The sequence below is a fragment of the Aquarana catesbeiana genome, linkage group LG10 (assembly GCF_042186555.1).
Source record: "Aquarana catesbeiana isolate 2022-GZ linkage group LG10, ASM4218655v1, whole genome shotgun sequence".
Lineage (NCBI taxonomy): Eukaryota > Metazoa > Chordata > Amphibia > Anura > Ranidae > Aquarana > Aquarana catesbeiana.
The window spans coordinates 167,425,589-167,445,479 of NC_133333.1; the positions used below are offsets into that span (position 1 = coordinate 167,425,589).

The 19,891-nt window shown below is 43.2% G+C and overlaps 1 protein-coding gene across 1 annotated transcript in view; it reads right to left on the bottom strand.

Annotated features, from left to right (window-relative positions):
* Positions 1–895: 895 nt before the first annotated feature.
* The window catches only part of LOC141111011 (taste receptor type 1 member 3-like), a 99,020-nt gene continuing 80,024 nt past the window's right edge, over positions 896–19,891 (bottom strand). The window contains 2 exon segments of the mRNA XM_073602905.1: positions 896–2,154; positions 10,559–10,673. Coding sequence (XP_073459006.1) covers positions 1,238–2,154; positions 10,559–10,673 — 1,032 coding nt within the window. The 3' untranslated portion in view covers positions 896–1,237.

A 19,891-nucleotide genomic window follows, 5' to 3' on the forward strand; every position in this document is an offset into this window, starting at 1 on the left:
TTCTATTCTTTTCTAATTCATTCTATACGAAATTTGAATTTTGGAAAATGGTTATATATAGTTTACTTTTTCAAATTCGGCCGAATTGTTTCAAATGCGGTAGAATTATTTAGAATTTGATAGTTTTTTCGAATGCGGTAGATTTTTTTTTCGAATGCGGTAGATTTTTTAGAATGCGGTAACATTTTTTCTAATTTGAATACGAAACTAAACGAATCCCGAAAACGAATGTAACAAATGCAACGAATTTAACGAAATGAAAAGAAACAAATTTTTTCATCCTGCACATGTCTACTAAGGGTGTCCTGTGCCCTATCCCCTCTCTCCCACATTTTTCCTGTTTGATAAATAAAATTCTCTCTTGTTTAAGCATTAAAGTGACTGGCGCCCAACTTTCTTGTTCATCACCCACCATGCCTAGTAACCTGCACCCTGAGGAATTATGTCAGCCCTCCCTACCTCTGGTAGTCACCACCAGGCTTCTGGAAAATCAGGGTAGGCGCTACATCTATATAAAAAACATGCTGCTTTATACCTTATTTTAGAGCGCCACTCGGCGCTCAAGTGACTGCCTGCCACTCTCCTCCTCACCAGCTACAGTGGGAGGGTCTGAAAATCCCCTGCTGACATCAGCCAGGAGGAGGGGAGGAAAGGAGGAGAGGGGCGGGCAGTCATGTGAGCACCGAGCGGCACTCTGAAATAAGGTATAAAGCGGCATTTTTTTTATATAGAACATACACAGGGGCACATAACTTAATGAAACATAGGGGATTCTAGGAAGATAACAAAGTTATTTTAGCAGCAGGAGGGGAGGGGCGGGGAGCAGATCAGCAAAAACTAGCTGACAGGCAGGGAGGGAGGGGGGAGGGGGAGAGAGGGGAGACAGCGGGACGACAGAAGCATGTAAACTGACCACAGTAATCATGGATCAGCAGTCTTGATAAACGTGGTCAGTTTACAGAGGGGAGGGCAGCACCAAGCAGGATCAGCCAGGTATTTTAGATGATAGAAAGGGACACATTACAAAACACAAGTACTGTACTGTTATTTGTGCTTTAAAAGAACAGGATCCATTTTTTTTCTTTTTTTAGGGTTACTACCACTTTAACTTCCAACCAACATTTGCAATGCATTGTTTCCTGGTGATTTACATATTGATTAAAACCAAAACATTGATTCTTAAAGATATTTTATTATGCTAACAAAAGTTCAGGAAAGATAGCCAATGAAATTGTGTCTACTCATTTGCCTTTTGCTCTTGACTGTTTAGAATACAAGTGCTGAAATATTCACCGTTGTTCATTTCCTTCTTAAATAGCAAAATGTAGCATTTCGGGAAGAAAACAGCAGACAGAGCCCCCAGACAGCTGCTCAGAATAAAAACCATCTGAATTAGAGATTTGTAGCCAATGTCTGTGCTGACGTAAGTGGGTATAAAAATGATCCAGGCAAGAATCACAGTCAGCATGGCTATGGTGATATCTCTTGCCATGTGATACTGGTGGATGGGTTTTTCAGCCATGAAAGAACATATAAAGGATAACAAGACCAGCAGCCCATTGTAGGCAAACATCAAACCAAACTGGAGCAGTGGTTCACATTCACAACTAAGATAAATGGCCAGAGAACTCACGTCAAGTGATGCCAGCTTTACCGAGAAGGGCTGGGAGGACTTCATATACAAGGCACAGAAGAAAAACTGACCCAGGAATGTACATATTAGGATGCTCCATCTTCCAGGATAAAGTAACCAATACAAACAGGATCCAGTAGACAAGGAATTAAACTGAAGCTGCATAGATTTGACCAGTATCGGCCCAAGAAATATAGTGAAGCTCAAGGAAAGCATGGGCTGCTGTAGAAAACACATTTTGTCAGAAGGTTTTCCAATATAAAAGAAAATGGAGGAACACATACATACCAGACCTAGCAGAGTCATAAAGCTCTCAAATTTACCAGAAGCAACAAGCAGAGGGGTGTGCCAATTCTGGAATAAGATCACCGCCACTGTGCCAATAATGACCATGATTAGTCCCATAAATATAAGAAGGGCAATCACATAATAGTTCCTCCATGTTAGAAAAAAAAAGGCTGGATCTTGGCAGGCTTTGCTTCCTGACTTGGACCACTGGCCAGAAGGACATGGTGTACATTCTGTAAGAATTTGAAGAGGTGAACATAGTTACATGTCATAAAAGATCAATGGTGATTTTCAATCAAAAAGTTTTTAGCTAGAGCGCTTTAGACCCATCTGTACCTTAGCAGGGCCGTTCTTCTAACCACCCATCCTGCTGTTGTCAGAGGACTGACGTTTGACCATTCTGAAAAATGGCCTAAATGTGTAAGTGGACTGTGTAATGTAAGTTGTTTTTGGATATAATAAACATTGGAACTCATTGCTGGACTTTGCATTATAGTATTTTGTCAGTAAAGATGAACTGGAGCCTTTACCAAGCACCAGTGTTTACTTGATTCCCATGGCCTGCTCAGGTACAGTAGGTACAATGTTTCTACTTACAAATGTAAGGCCCCATTCACACCTAGCATTTTGCAGTGATTACCATGCTTTTTTGTCATTAGACAATCACGGCAAAATTTTCAATGGCACCTACAACGCAATGCAATTTTGCTGCGATAGTTGAATGACAAAAAAGCATGGCAATCACTGCAAAACATGTATATACATATAATATATATATATATATATATATATATATATATATATATATATATATATATACAAAGCTCACCCAAAATGGTGTGTGAGCTTCTTTGACACAAAAAATTATGCTTAGAGTAGTCCTTTAGGCTTGGTTCACACCAATGCGTTTTTGCATACTTTTTGCAGAAACGCAGGAAATTATTTTTACCATGGGTTCCTATGGAACACGTTCACATCAATGCATTTTTGTGCCTCTGCATTTTTGGAAAGGGTCAGGGACTTTTTAAAGCACAAAATGGTGCTTCTTTTGCTTTTTTGGTTCAATAGACTTCAACAGAGAAGCTGCAGAAAAGCATGTTGTGCGTTTTTACCGTGATTTTGCAGAGATTTGCGTTTTGCATTTTTTAATCTGCCCAACAAATTTGCCAAAAAAAAGCATAAAAAAACGTCAAAATCACGGTTAAAAAACACAAAAAGCACTTCAAAAAGCACTGCAGAAACACTAAAAAGCAAAATGCTAGGTGTGAATGGAGCCTTAAAGTGAATAGGCTTCCCTGTGCACGACACGCAGAAACATGTGTAAGGCTCGATTCACACCTATGCATGTTGCTTTTGAGCGTTTTTGGAGGTTTTTTTTTCATGCTTGCCACTTTTTTGAGCAGCGTTTTTGCGGCGTCTTTGCCGCGTTTTTGCCGCGATTTGCGTTTTGCGTTTTTTTTTTTTTTTTTTTTTTTTACAGTCTAAAAAAAAATTTTTAAAAAAATTAAAAAAAAAATAAATAAATAAACGGCAAAAACGCATCAAAAACGCTGCAAAAACGCTGCAAAAACGGTGCACTTGCGTTTTTGATGCTTGTCCATTGAATTATATTACATGCAAAACGCTGCATTTTGCATGAAAAAAAGTCCCTGACCCTTTCCAAAAATGCAGAGAAACAAAAAGGCATTGATGTGAACATGTTCCATAGGAACCCATGTTAAAAAATTCCCGTGCATTTCTGCAAAATGCAAAATGCATCAAAAAACGCGCTAGTGTGAATGGAGCCTTAGACCCCTTTCACACTGGAGCGGTTTTCAGGCGGTATTGCGCTAAAAATACCGCCTGAAAACCGCCCCTAAACAGCCTCCGCTGTTTGTTCAGTGTGAAAGCCCGAGGGCTTTCACACTGAAGCGGTGCGCAGGCAGGGCGGTGAAAAAAGTCCTGCAAACCGCTTTTTTGGAGCGGGGAAGGAGCGGTGTATTCACCGCTCCTTCCCCGCTCCTGCCCATTGAAATCAATGGGACAGCGCGGCTATACCGCGGCAATACCGCGCTGTACGAGGGATTTTAACCCTTTTTCGGCCGCCAGCGGGGGGTAAAACCGCACCGCTAGCGGCCGAATACCGCTGCAAGAACGACGGTACAGCAGCGCTAAAAATAGTGCTGTTGTACCGCCGACGCCCCCACCGCCCCAGTGTGAAAGGGGCCTTAGTCACACTAAGGCCCCATTCACACTAGCGCGTTTTTTGATGCATTTTGCATTTTGCAGAAATGCACGGGAATTTTTTAACATGGGTTCCTATGGAACATGTTCACATCAATGCTTTTTTGTATCTCCGCGTTTTTGGAAAGGGTCGGGGACTTTTTCTCATGCAAAATGCAGCGTTTTGCATGTAATGGTTTTCAATGGACAAGCATCAAAAACGCAAGTGCACCTTTTTTGCAGCGTTTTTGATGCGTTTTTGGTGCGTTTTTGGTGCGTTTTTGCCGTTTTTTTTTTTATTTTTTTTTATTTTTTTGTAATTTTTTTGTAAGACTGTAAAAAAAAATGAAAAAAAAAAAAAAAAAAAAAAAACGCAAAACGCAAATCGCGGCAAAAACGCGGCAAAAACGCCGCTAAAACGCGGCAAAAACGCGGCTCAAAAACGCGGCAAGCATGAAAAAAAAACCTCCAAAAACGCTCAAAAGCAACATGCATAGGTGTGAATCGAGCCTTAGGCTCGATTCACACCTATGCATGTTGCTTTTGAGCGTTTTTGGAGGTTTATTTTTCATGCTTGCCACGTTTTTTTTTCATGCTTGCCACGAGCAGCGTTTTTGCGGCGTTTTTGCCGCGTTTTTGCCGCGATTTGCGTTTTGCATTTTTTTTTTTTTTTTTTTTTTACAGTTTTTTTTACAGTCTAAAAAAAAAAAAAAAAAAAAAAAAAAAAAAAAAAAAACGGCAAAAACGCATCAAAAACGCATCTAAAACGCTGCAAAAACGCTGCAAAAACGGTGCACTTGCGTTTTTGATGCTTGTCCATTAAAATCCATTACATGCAAAACGCTGCTTTTTGCATGAAAAAAAGTCCCCGACCCTTTCCAAAAATGCAGAGAAACAAAAAGGCATTGATGTGAACATGTTCCATAGGAACCCATGTTAAAAAATTCCCGTGCATTTCTGCAAAATGCATCAAAAAACGCGCTAGTGTGAATGGAGCCTAAGGCCCCTTTCACACTGGGGCGGTGGGGGCGTCGGCGGTAAAACAGCGCTATTTTTAGCGCTGCTTTACCGTCGTTTCTGCGGCGGTATTCTGCCGCTATCGGTGTGGTTTTAACCCCCGCTGGCGTCCGAAAACGTGTTAAAACCGCTCGCATAGCGCCGCTATAGCCGGGGTATAGCCGCGGTATAGCTGCGCTGCCCCACTGATGGGCAGGAGCGGTGAAGGAGCGGTGAATACACCGCTCCTTCACCGCTCCAAAGATGCGGTTTGCAGGAGTTTTTTTTTTCTCCTGCCAGCGCACCGCTTCAGTGTGAAAGCCCTCAGGCTTTCACACTGAAGGAACAGTAGAGGCAGTTTTAGGTCGGTTTGCAGGCGCTATTTTTAGCGTAATTACGCCTGCAAACTGCCCCAGTGTGAAAGGGCTCTAAGGCTCGATTCACATCTATGCATGTTGCTTTTGAGCGTTTCTGCAGTGTTTTTTGTAGTGCTTGCCGCGTTTTTGAGCAGCGTTTTTACAGTGTTTTTGCTGCGTTTTTGCCGCGTTTTGCGTTTTTTTTTGTTTTTTTTAGACTGTATGCAGTGTAAAAAACAAAAAAAACACAAATGCCAAAAACGCGTCAAAAACGCAGCAAAAACGCTGTAAAAATGCTGCAAAAACGCTGTACTTGCGTTTTTGATGCTGGTCCATTGAATTCTATTTACATGCAAAGCGCTGCATTTTGCATGAAAAAAAAGTCCCTGACCCTTTCCAAAAACGCAGAGGCACAAAAATGCACTAATGTGAACATGTTCCATAGGAACCCATGTTAAAAAATTCCCATGCATTTCTGCAAAATGCAAAATACATCAAAAAACGCGTTAGTGTGAATGGAGCCTAAGTCACACTAAGGCTCGATTCACATCTATGCATGTTGCTTTTGAGCGTTTCTGCAGTGTTTTTTGTGGTGCTTGCCGCGTTTTTGAGCAGCGTTTTTGGCGGCGGTTTTGCCGCGTTTTGCGTTTTTTTTTTACAGTTTTTTTCAGACTGTATACAGTCTAAAAAAAAAAAAAAAAAAAACGCCAAAAATGCAAAACACATTAAAAACGCCGTAAAAACGCTGCAAAAATGCTGTACTTGCATTTTTGATGCTGGCCCATTGAATTCTATTACATGCAAAACGCTGCATTTTGCATGAAAAAAAGTCCCTGACCCTTTCCAAAAACGCAGAGGTACAAAAATGCATTGATGTGAACATGTTCCATAGGAACCCATGTTAAAAAATTCCCGTGCATTTCTGCAAAATGCAAAAGCATCAAAAAACACGTTAGTGTGAATGAAGCCTAAAAAAATCATGTGTTCCTGCTAAGTGAGATGTGAATGGGGCCTAAAGCGGTCAGAGGTAAGCTGTACATAGACACTTTGACCTGAATGAGAAAGGTGCCAATGTCTCTTTAAGATGACTGTAGCTAGTCAAGAGTTTAAAAGAGAAGTATGTGATAAAAAACAAAAACCTTTTACTTACCTAGGTGGATGCAGCATTGGATCGATGCCGCCTCTACACTGAGAACTGAGCAACCAAACACTGCTGATCGTTCAGTTCTCCTCTCCACTCTGAGCAGAGCCAAGACTGTCAGTTATCAGCTTTCTGCTCTGCCCCTCTGCCAGGGCACTGTCAACAGCAGAGATGTCTGAAGTCCTGGTTTTCCTGCTAGTACCTTGCATGACCGCAGGAATGCACACTGGAGCACAATGGGTGCACAGGTGCATGCACAGAGGCGCTCCGGAATGTGCATGTGTAGTGGCGCATAGTTACTCAAGCTCTCGACACCGTTTGGCGCCAAACGGTCTTTATAATGTTTCACCTTCTCTATAGTTTCATCTGAGCATCTATTTTCAACTCACCTCTTTATCTGAATACTACATTATTCATGGATATTATCTTTTTTTCAACATAGACCCGTTACTTATTATCACTTCGCTCATCACTTCAATACACCATGAAGACTGGCAATCTGTGTTCTAGGGACCCTCTGTGTGCACCCTATTGGTGCGCGGCTTTCTACCTCAGCTCTCGGGAGAGACACATCTTTTCTGGCCCTGGGCCCACATTCACTATACACTATTGTACTTCATTCCATGTACAGGATCTCACAAAAGTGAGTACACCCCTCACATTTTTGTAAATATTTTATTATAATTTTTCATGTGACTACATTGTAGCAAAGTGTCATTTCTTCAGTGTTAAGTAGTGAGTGTACAGCTTGTATAACAGTGTAAATTTGCTGCCCCCTCAAAATAACTTAACACACAGCCAGCCATTAATGTCTAAACTGCTGGCAACAAAAGTGAGTACACCCCTAAGTGAAATTGTTCAAATTGGGCCCAATTAGCCATTTTCCCTCCCCGGTGTCACGTGACTCATTAGTGTTACAAGGTCTCAGGTGTGAATGGCGAACAGGTGTGTTAAATTTGGTGTTATCACTCTCACTCTCTCATACTGGTCACTGGAAGTTCAACATGGCACCTCATGGCAAAGAACTCTCTGAAGATCTGAAAAAAAGAATTGTTGCTCTACATAAAGATGGTCTAGGCTATAAGAATATTGCCAAGACCCTGAAACTGAGCTGCAGCATGGTGGCCAAAACCATATAGTGGTTTAACAGGACAGGTTCCACTCAGAACAGGCCTCACCATGGTCGACCAAAGAAGCTGAGTGCACATGCTCAGCGTCATATCCAGAGGTTGTCTTTGGGAAATAGACGGATGAGTGCTGCCAGCATTGCTGCAGAGGTTGAAGGGTTGGGGGGTCAGCCTGTCAGTGTTCAGACTATATGCCGCACACTGCATCAAATTGATCTGCATGGCTGTTGTCCTAGAAGGAAGACTCTTCTAAAGATGATGCACAAGAAAGCCCGCAAACAGATTGCTGAAGACAACCAGACTAAAGACATGGATTACTGGAGCCATACCCCATGGTCTGATGAGACCAAGATAAGTGTATTTGGTTCAGATGGTGTCAAGCGTGTGTGGCAGCAACCAGTTGAGAAGTACAAAGACAAGTGTGTCTTACCTACAGTCAAGCATGGTGGTGGGAGTGTCATGGTCTGGGGCTGCATGAATGCTGCTGCCACTGGGGAGCTACAGTTCATTTAGGGAACCATGATTGCCAACATGAACTGTGACATACTGAAGCAGAGCATGATCCCCTCCCTCCCTGGGCCGCAGGGCAGTATTTCAACATGATAAGAACCCCAAACACAGCTCCATCTGTGGGGCATCCTCAAACAGAAGGTGGAGGAGCGCAAGGTCTCTAACATCCACCAGCTTCATGATGTCGTCATGGAGGAGTGGAAGAGGACTCCAGTGGTAACCTGTGAAGCTCTGGTGAACTCCAAGCCCAAGAGGGTTAAGGCAGTGCTGGAAAATAATGGTGGCCACACAAAATATTGACACTTTGGGCCCAATTTGGACATTTTCACTTTACTCACTTTTGTTGCCAGCGGTTTAGACACCAATGGCTGTGTGTTGAGTTATTTTGAGGAGACAACAAATTGACACTGTTATACAAGCTGTACACTCACTACTTTACATTGTAGCAAAGTGTCATTTCTTTAATTTCTTCAGTGTTGTCACATGAAAAGATATAATAAAATATTTATACAAATGTGAGGGTGTACTCACTGACATACTGTATATGAAATTACTCTTTTACTTGCCTTTGCATATTTGTTATGTATTCCAACATCTATTTATGCTAATAAACATGTTTTTATAATCCAACCTCCAAGTCAGTAGCCTCATCCAAAGTCCCAATTTCCCTTTTCTTATTTAAAGGTCTTTATAAGGAAGTCAGTCAATTTCTGCAATTGCTGGTTGATCTTCAGCTCCTCCAGTGCCTTTGTTCCTGTGATCCCCTTGCTTCTGTGAATTCCTGTTACCAACTCAGCTTGTCCTGGATCTGTCTTCTGCTTGCCTCCTGATCTGACCCAGGCTTGTTTAACGGATCTTCTACCTCTGCTCTTCTGTGTATGACCGACAGCTTATCACCTGACTACGCTTGCTCTGATCCCCACCTGACACCTGACCTTGGCTTCCAACCAACTCCTCTCCAGTTCTCTGTGCTACTGAAGACCTGCTGCTTTTCACGGGTGCCATCTGTATGCAGACACCACTCCAGTGCATCAGCTGTACTCTCGAGTGTTCCTCTGACAGGCATCCTAGTCATAACATCTTTGCAAGCCTTCCAGCAGGTGACTCGTGCTACTTTGGGGTTGACACCTCCTGTTCCACCTTAAAGGGAGTCTGGAACTTAGCCGCAAGAGAAGGCCTCTCTCCAGCACAAGGTACATGATAGCCTCCAACACTCATTGGAGCACTGAGCTGTGCAGAGGGAGGGAGTGGCTGTCCCAGTCTCCCAGAAGATCACTGAGAGGCTGAGCCAGCTGCTGATTAAGGCTGTTGGGTGGATCCAGACTGTAATGTACAGATGGATTCAGTGCCTGGACCGTCTGAGTGACTTGAACTAACAGCAGGCTTTACCGTGCTGTTGACTGAAAACAGGTCACAGAGTGCAGAACGAAATGCACTCCTGTGATCCATAGGAGAAGTAGGGCCAAGAAAGCTTTGGCCATACTTCTCCTTTAAAGTGATTGTAAAGGCTCATATTTTTTTTTTTTTTTTAAATAACAAACATGTTATACTTACCTCCTCTGTGCATTTGGTTTTGCACAGAGCAGCCTGGATCCTCCTCTTCTTGGGTCTCTCTCCGCTGCTCCTAGCCCCTCCCTCCTCTGAGTGCCCCTTAGCTAGCAGCTTGCTACAGGGGTCACCCAAGCCAAGTCACAGCTCCGTGTATCCATTCAGACATGGAGCCCCGACCTGGCCCCGCCCCCTCTCTCACCCGATTGGTTGACTGACTTTGATTGATAGCCGCAGGAGAAGGGGCTCAGGTAGGTAGGGGGTGCTGGGGGGGCTGCTACACACAAAAGTTTTTTATCTTAATGCATAGAATGCAATAAGATAAAAAACCTTCTGCCTTTACAACTCCTTTAAAGTGTATTTCTAGGCAAAACAATTAGGGTTGGACCTTGTGTCAAGTTTTTATAGCTGTCTGAGTCTCTGCTGGGTATAGTCACTTGTACAGATGACCATGGTCACTGAAAAAGAACAAGAAGTGAGTGGAAATCTTCTAATAAGGACACTTGTTCCAGGACAGCTGTCTGGAGGGGAACTAAATTCACTTTAGGAGATTTCTACTAATTCCTGTTGAATATCTGGGGCAGGAAGTAAAATTTCTCCAATGGCACACAGAAAGCAAAAAATAAACACTTACAAAAATAAGCAAAAATAATAACCCTTCCCTACTCTATCCAAAAAAAAAAAATATTGGCTATACATACACTGTAATATTCTGACATTGTAAGAGTAAAAAAAGAGGGCTGGATAGAGTGACAACCTGTGGAGTTTACAAAGGTTCCCTCGGGACAAGTAAGACATTCAAAGCAGCAGAAGTCTTTGATCAACTTGACCTGGCCTTCTGAACATTGCCGGGAACACGTAGACTCTGGGACCTGCATAAAAACACAGCATGAAAAAGAAGTCAAAACATTTATCCTGATTTCAATTATCTTGTTCACCTATTGATAATAATTATTTTGATCATTTTGTGTTGTAACTTTATAATAATTAGCTAACATAACAGTGCATTAAATATCAAACTATGGAAGGATAGTTTAAAGGAGATTTACAATTCCTGAAAGAGACAGGAGGCATCAGGAAAAGGTTATAGCTAAACTCTTCTGGTCCCTGATAAAAAACTTGAGCCCGGATCCAATGACATCTCTATTAAAGGATCTGTTCATGTAAACAATGAGATTTAACCACTTCAGCCCTGGAAGGTTTTACCCCCTTCCTGACCAGAGTACTTATTACAATCTGGCACTGCGCTGCTTTAACTGGTAATTGCGCGGTCATGCAATGCTGTACCCAAACAAAACTTGCGTCCTTTTTTCCCACAAATAAAGCTTTCTTTTACTAGAGCTATTTTTTACTTTTCGTTATAAAAAACATCCCTATGGCTTCCCCGTAGGGTCAGAGGGGGGCAGGGTCAACCGGGGACGTCACCATGTGGCCCGCCCTCAGTTATAAAAGAACTGTCACCTGCGAGGACGCATCATACGGCGGGTGCCTCCCATAGAGGCGGGTCGGTGCGGCTTTTTTTTTTTTTCTTTTTCGGTCAGTCGGCGGAGCAAGAGAAGAAGAAGAATGGACTACGTGGGACATTTTTATTTTTGAATAAAAGGACTTGTCCCAAGCTGTGTCTTGTCATTTTTACCATTTTGGCACTTTTTTGTGAAATGGTAGGAGTAGATTTGTACCCCGTTACCATTTCACACAGGGGGGAGGCCAGGATTTGGGGGTCCCCTTGTTAAAGGGGGCTTCCAGATTCCGATAAGCCCCTCGCCCGCAGACCCCCACAACCACCGGTCAAGGGTTGTGGGGATGAAGCCCTTGTCCCCATCAACATGGGGACAAGGTGCTTTGGGGGCTACCCCAAAGCACCCTCCCCATGTTGAGGGCATGTGGCCTGGTACGGTTCAGGGGGGGTGCTCTCTCATCCCCCCTATCTTCCTGCGGCCTGCCAGGTTGCATGCTCGGATAAGGGTCTGGTATGGATTTTTGGGGGGAACCCCACGCCATTTTTTTTTTAAATTTTGGCTCGGGGTTCCCCTTAACCTCTTGAGGACCGCCTCACGCCAATGTACGTTGGCAAGGCGGCACGGGCAGGCAGAATCACGTACATATACGTGATCTGCCTCCCGCAGGTGGGGGGTCCGATCGGACCCCCCCCCGGTGCCCGAGGCGGTCCTCTTTTGTCCCCCGGCGATCGGAGGTGAGGAGGAGGCCATCCGTTCGTGGCCCCCCCCTCGCGATTGCCGCCGGCCAATCAGAACATTCCTTTGCTGCTGTATGCTGAACAGCGGCAAAGGAAATGATGTCATCTCTCCTCGGCTCGGTATTTTCCGTTCCGGCGCCGAGGAGAGAAGACATCAATGTGAGTGCACAAACACTACACCTCACAGTAGAACATGCCAGGCACACATTACACCCCCGATCCCCCCCCGATCGCCCCCCCGATCACCCCCCAATCACCCCCCCCCCACACTGACACCAAGCAGTTTTTTGTTTGTTTTTTTTTGTTTTTTTCTGATTACTGCATGGTGTCAGTTTGTGACAGTTACTGTGGTAGGGCAGTTAGTATTAGCCCCCTTTAGGTCTAGGATACCCCCCTAACCCCCCCCTAATAAAGTTTTAACCCCTTGATCACCCCCTGTCACCAGTGTCGCTAAGCGATCATTTTTCTGATCGCTGTATTAGTGTCGCTGGTGACGCTAGTTAGGGACATAAATATTTAGGTTCACCATCAGCGTTTTATAGCGTCAGGGACCCCCATATACTATCTAATAAATGTTCTAACCCCTTGATTGCCCCATAGTTAACCCTTTCACCACTGATCACCGTATAACCGTTACGGGTGATGCTGGTTAGTTCGTTTATTTTTTATAGTGTCAGGGCACCCGCCGTTTATTACCGAATAAAGGTTTAGCCCCCTGATCGCCCGGCGGTGATATGCGTCGCCCCAGGCAGCGTCAGATTAGCGCCAGTACCGCTAACACCCACGCACGCAGCATACGCCTCTCTTAGTGGTATAGTATCTGAATGGATCAATATCTGATCCGATCAGATCTATACTAGCGTCCCCAGCAGTTTAGGGTTCCCAAAAACGCAGTGTTAGTGGGATCAGCCCAGATACCTGCTAGCACCTGCGTTTTGCTCCTCCGCCCGGCCCAGCCCAGCCCACCCAAGTGCAGTATCGATCGATCGCTGTCACTTACAAAACACTAAACACATAACTGCAGCGTTCTCAGAGTCAGGCCTGATCCCTGCGATCGCTAACAGTTTTTTTGGTAGCATTTTGGTGAACTGGCAAGCACCAGCCCCAGGCAGCGTCAGATTAGCGCCAGTACCGCTAACACCCACGCACACACCGTACACCTCCCTTAGTGGTATAGTATCTGATCGGATCAATATCTGATCCGATCAGATCTATACTAGCGTCCCCAGCAGTTTAGGGTTCACAAAAACGCAGTGTTAGCGGAATCAGCCCAGATACCTGCTAGCACCTGCGTTTTGCCCCTCCGCCCGGCCCAGCCCAGCCCACCCAAGTGCAGTATCGATCGATCACTGTCACTTACAAAACACTAAACGCATAACTGCAGCGTTCGCAGAGTCAGGCCCGATCCCTGTGATCGCTAACAGTTTTTTTGGTAGCGTTTTGGTGAACTGGCAAGCACCAGCCCCAAGCAGCGTCAGGTTAGCGCCAGTACCGCTAACACCCACGTACGCAGCATACGCCTCCCTTAGTGGTATAGTATCTGAACGGATCAATATCTGATCCGATCAGATCTATACTAGCATCCCCAGCAGTTTAGGGTTCCCAAAAATGCAGTGTTAGGGGGATCAGCCCAGATACCTGCTAGCACCTGCGTTTTGGCCCTCCGCCCGGTCCAGCCCAGCCCACCCAAGTGCAGTATCGATCGATCACTGTCACTTACAAAACACTAAACGCATAACTGCAGCGTTCGCAGTGTCAGGCCTGATCCCTGCGATCGCTAACAGTTTTTTTTGGCAGCGTTTTGGTGAACTGGCAAGCACCAGCGGCCTAGTACACCCCGGTCTTAGTCAAACCAGCAGTGCAGTAACACTTGGTGACGTGGCGAGTCCCATAAATGCAGTTCAAGCTGGTGAGGTGGCAAGCACAAGTAGTGTCCCGCTGCCACCAAGAAGACAAACACAGGCCCGTCGTGCCCATAATGCCCTTCCTGCTGCATTCGCCAATCCTAATTGGGAACCCACCACTTCTGCAGCGCCCGTACTTCCCCCATTCACATCCCCAACCAAATGCAGTCAGCTGCATGAGAAGCATTTTCTTTATGTCCTCCCGAGTACCCCTACCCAACGAACCCCCCCAAAAAAGATGTTGTGTCTGCAGCAAGCGCGGATATAGGCGTGACACCCGCTATTATTGTCCCTCCTGTCCTGATAATCCTGGTCTTTGCATTGGTGAATGTTTTGAACGCTACCATTCACTAGTTGAGTATTAGCGTAGGGTACAGCATTGCACAGACTAGGCACACTTTCACAGGGTCTCCCAAGATGCCATCGCATTTTGAGAGACCCGAACCTGGAACCGGTTACAGTTATAAAAGTTAGTTACAAAAAAAAGTGTAAATATATATATATATATATATATATATATATATATATATATATAAAATTTTAAAAAATAGTTGTCGTTTTATTGTTCTCTCTCTCTCTCTATTCTCTCTCTATTGTTCTGCTCTTTTTTATTGTATTCTATTCTGCAATGTTTTATTGTTATTATGTTTTATCATGTTTGCTTTTCAGGTATGCAATTTTTTATACTTTGCCGTTTACTGTGTTTTATTGTTAACCATTTTTTTGTCTTCAGGTACGCCATTCACGACTTTGAGTGGTTATACCAGAATGATGCCTGCAGGTTTAGGTATCATCTTGGTATCATTCTTTTCAGCCAGCGGTCGGCTTTCATGTAAAAGAAATCCTAGTGGCTAATTAGCCTCTAGACTGCTTTTACAAGCAGTGGGAGGGAATGCCCCCCCCACCACCGTCTTCCGTGTTTTTCTCTGGCTCTCCTGTCTCAACAGGGAACCTGAGAATGCAGTTGGTGATTCAGCCAGCTGACCATAGAGATGATCAGAGACCAGAGTGGCTCCAAACATCTCTATGGCCTAAGAAACCGGAAACTACGAGCATTTCATGACTTAGATTTCGCCGGATGTAAACAGCGCCATTGGGAAATTGGGAAAGCATTTTATCACACCGATCTTGGTGTGGTCAGATGCTTTGAGGGCAGAGGAGAGATCTAGGGTCTAATAGACCCCATTTTTTTCAAAAAAGAGTACCTGTCACTGCTATCATGGGGGATATTTACATTCCCTGAGATAACAATAAAAATGATTTTAAAAAAATGAAAGGAACAGTTTAAAAATAAGATAAAAAAAGCAAATAAATAAATAAATAAATAAATAAAAGCACCCCTGTCCCCCCCTGCTCTCGCGCAAAGGCGAACGCAAGCATCGGTCTGGCATCAAATGTAAACAGCAATTGCACCATGCATGTGAGATGTCACCATGAACGTCAGATCAAGGGCAGTAATTTTGGCAGTAGACCTCCTCTGTAAATCTAAAGTGGTAACCTGTAAAGGCATTTAAAGGCTTTTAAAAATGTATTTAGTTTGTCGCCACTGCACGTTTGTGCGCAATTTTAAAGCATGTCATGTTTGGTATCCATGTACTCGGCCTAAGATCATCTTTTTTATTTCATCAAACATTTGGGCAATATAGTGTGTTTTACTGCATTAAAATTTAAAAAAGTGTGTTTTTTCCCCCAAAAATGCATTTGAAAAATCGCTGCGCAAATACTGTGTGAAAAAAAAAATGAAACACCCACCATTTTAATCTGTAGGGCATTTGCTTTAAAAAATATATAATGTTTGGGGGTTCAAAGTAATTTTCTTGCAAAAAAAAATAATTTTTTCATGTAAACAAAAAGTGTCAGAAAGGGCTTTGTCTTCAAGTGGTTAGAAGAGTGGGTGATGTGTGACATAAGCTTCTAAATGTTGTGCATAAAATGCCAGGACAGTTCAACCCCCCCCCCAAATGACCCCATTTTGGAAAGTAGATAGCCCAAGCTATTTGCTGAGAGTCATGTCAAGTCCATGGAATATTTTATATTGTGACACAAGTTGCGGGAAAGAGACAATTTTTTTTTTTTTTTGCACAAAGTTGTCACTAAATGATATATTGCTCAAACATGCCATGGGAATATGTGAAATTACACCCCAAAATACATTCTGTTGCTTCTCCTGAGTATGGGGATACCACATGTGTGAGACTTTTTGGGAGCCTAGCCGCGTACGGGACCCCGAAAACCAAGCACTGCCTTCAGGCTTTCTAAGGGCGTAAATTTTTGATTTCACTCTTCACTGCCTATCACAGTTTCACAGTATCACAGAGGCCATGGAATGCCCAGGTGGCACAAAACCCCTCCAAATGACCCCATTTTGGAAAGTAGACACCCCAAGCTATTTGCTGAGAGGTATAGTGAGTATTTTGCAGACCTCAATTTTTGTCACAAAGTTTTGAAAATTGAAAAAAACATTTCAAAAACATTTTCAAAAACAAATCAGAGCTGCAAAATACTCACCATGCCTCTCAGCAAATAGCTTGGGGTGTCTACTTTCCAAAATGGGGTCATTTGGGGGGGGGGTTTGTGCCACCTGGCATTCCATGGCCTCCGAAACTGTGATAGGCAGTGAAGAGTGAAATAAAAAATTTACACCCTTAGAAATCCTGAAGGCGGTGATTGGTTTTCGGGGCCCCGTACGCAGCTAGGCTCCCAAAAAGTCCCACACATGTGGTATCCCCATACTCAGGAGAAGCAGCTAAATGTATTTTGGGGTGCAATTCCACATATGCCCATGGCCTGTGTGAGCAATATATCATTTAGTGACAACTTTGTGCAAAAAAAAAAAAAAAAAATTGTCACTTTCCCGCAACTTGTGTCAAAATGTAAAATATTCCATGGACTCAACATGCCTCTCAGCAAATAGCTTGGGGTGTCTACTTTCCAAAATGGGGTCATTTGGGGGGAGTTTGTGCCATCTGGGCATTTTATGGCCTTCAAAACTGTGATAGGTAGTGAGGAGTGAAATCAAAAATTTACACCCTTAGAAATCCTGAAGGCGGTGATTGGTTTTCGGGGCCCCGTACGCGGCTAGGCTCCCAAAAAGTCCCACACATGTGCTATCCCCGTACTCAGAAGAAGCAGCTGAATGTATTTTGGGGTGCAATTCCACATATGCCCATGGCCTGTGTGAGCAATATATCATTTAGTGACACCTTTTTGTAATTTTTTTTTTTTTTTGTCATTATTCAATCACTTGGGACAAAAAAAATAATATTCAATGGGCTCAACATGCCTCTCAGCAATTTCCTTGGGGTGTCTACTGTCCAAAATGGGGTCATCTGGGGGGGTTTTGTACTGCTCTGCCATTTTAGCACCTCAAGAAATGACATAGGCAGTCATAAACTAAAAGCTGTGTAAATTCCAGAAAATGTACCCTAGCTTGTAGACGCTATAACTTTTGCGCAAACCAATAAATATACGCTTATTGACATTTTTTTACCAAAGACATGTGGCCGAATACATTTTGGCCTAAATGTATGACTAAAATTGAGTTTATTGGATTTTTTTATAACAAAAAGTAGAAAATATCACTTTTTTTCAAAATTTTCGGTCTTTTTCCGTTTATAGCGCAAAAAATAAAAAACGCAGAGGTGATCAAATACCATCAAAAGAAAGCTCTATTTGTGGGAAGAAAAGGACGCAAATTTCGTTTGGGTACAGCATTGCATGACCGCGCAATTAGCAGTTAAAGCGACGCAGTGCCAAATTGGAAAAAGTCCTCTGGTCCTTAGGCAGCATAATGGTCCGGGGTTGAAGTGGTTAAAATCCATACCAGACCTGAAGGTTCTGGTATGGATTTTGAGGGGGACCCCCACGCCATTTTTTTTATTTTGGAGCAGGGTTTCCCTTAATATCCATACCAGACCTGAAGGGCCTGGTATGGAATTTGGGGGGACCCCCACACAATTTTTTTCGATGACTTTTATCTGTATTGCCGAGACCCGACAAATCATTATAGCCGCGAGTAGTTTTAAATTACTTTTTTTCCTTTAGAAATGTCATTTTTTGCAGGGACTGTTCTAAGCACAGGAAACATGCGCTACTTTACAGGCATACTATAGACAACCCCCAGATACGAAATTAAAAGGAATATTTCACTTTTATTGTTTCACTTTAAGCATTATTAAAATTTTTTTTGCATTGATACATGTCCCCTGGGGCAGGACCCGGGTCCCCAAACACTTTTTATGACAATAACTTGCATATTAACCTTTAAAATTAGCACTTTTGATTTCTACCATAGACTTTTAAAGGGTGTACCACGGCTTTCGAATTTGCCGCGAACACCCGAAATTGTTCGCTATTCGGCGAACGGGTGAACAGCCAATGTTCGAGTCGAACTCATGTTCCAAACGAACATAAGGCTCCAAACGAACATAAGGCTCATCCGTAGCGGATATTTATTGGTTTGTGCAAAAGTTATAGCGTCTACAAACTAGGGTACATTTTCTGGAATTTACGCAGCTTTTAGTTTATGACTGCCTATCTCATTTCTTGAGGTGTTATAATGGCAGGGCAGTACACCCCCCCCCCCCCCCCAAAGACCCCATTTTGGAAAGTAGACACCCCAAGGAATTTGCTGAGAGGTGTGTTGAGCACATTGAATATTTAATTTTTTTGTCACAAGTGATTGAAAAATGACAACAACAAAAAAAAGTTGTCAATGAAATGATATATTGCTCACACATGCCATGGGCATATGTGAAATTACACCCCAAAATACATTCTGCTTCTTCTCCTGAGTATGTGGATACCACACGTGTGTGAGACTTTTTGGGAGCCTAGCTGCGTACCGGACCCCGAAAACCAATTACCGTCTTCAGGCTTTCTAAGGGCATAAAATGATGATTTCAATCCTCACTACCTATCACAGTTTCGAAGGCTATGATATGCCACGTTAGCACAAACCCCCCCAAATGACCCCATTTTGGAAAGTAGACATCCCAAGCTATGTGCTTATAGGCATGTTAAATCCATGGAATATTTTATATTTTGCCACAAGTTTCAGGAAAATGACAAAATTTTTTTCATTTTTTACAAAGTTTTCACTAAATTATATATTTCTTAAACATGCCATGGGCATATGGGGAATTACACCCCAAAATACACTCTGCTGCTTCTCCTGAGTACAGGGATACCACATGTGTGAAACATTTTTGCAATCTAGCCGCGTACAGGACCCTGAAAATCAAGCAACACCTTTAGGCGTAAAATGGTGATTTCACTCCTCACTACCTATCACAGTTTCGGAGGCCCTGAAATGTCAAGATAGCACAAAACCCCCCAAATGACCCCATTTTGGAAAGTAGACACCTCAAGGTATTTGCTGAGAGGCATGTTGAGTATTTTGCAGATCTCACTTTTTGTCACAAAGTTTTGAAAAAAGAAAAAAAAATGTTTCCTTTTCTTTCTTCATTTTCAAAAACAAATGAGAGCTGCAAAATACTCACCATGCCTCTTAGCAAATACCTTGGGGTATCTACTTTCCAAAATGGGTTCATTTGGGGAGTTTTGTGCCATCTTGACATTTCAGGGCCTCCGAAACTGTGATAGGTAGTGAAGAGTAAAATCACCATTTTACGCCCTTAGAAATTCTAAAGGCAGTGATTGGTTTTCGGGGTCCTGTACGCAGTTAGGCTCCCAAAAAGTCCCACACATATGGTATCCCCGTACTCAGGAGAAGCAGCAGAATGTATTTTGGGGTGTAATTCCACATACACCCATGTCATGTGTGAGCAATATATCATTTAGTGACAACTTTGTGGAAAAAAAACCCAAAAAACTAAAAATGTGTAATTTTCCCAAAACTTGTGGCAAAATATGAAATATTCCATGGACTCAACATGCCTCTCAGCAAATAGCTATAGGTGTCTACTTTCCAAAATGTTTTTTTTTTTTTGGGGGGGGGGGGGTTTGAACTGTCCTGGTATTTTATGCA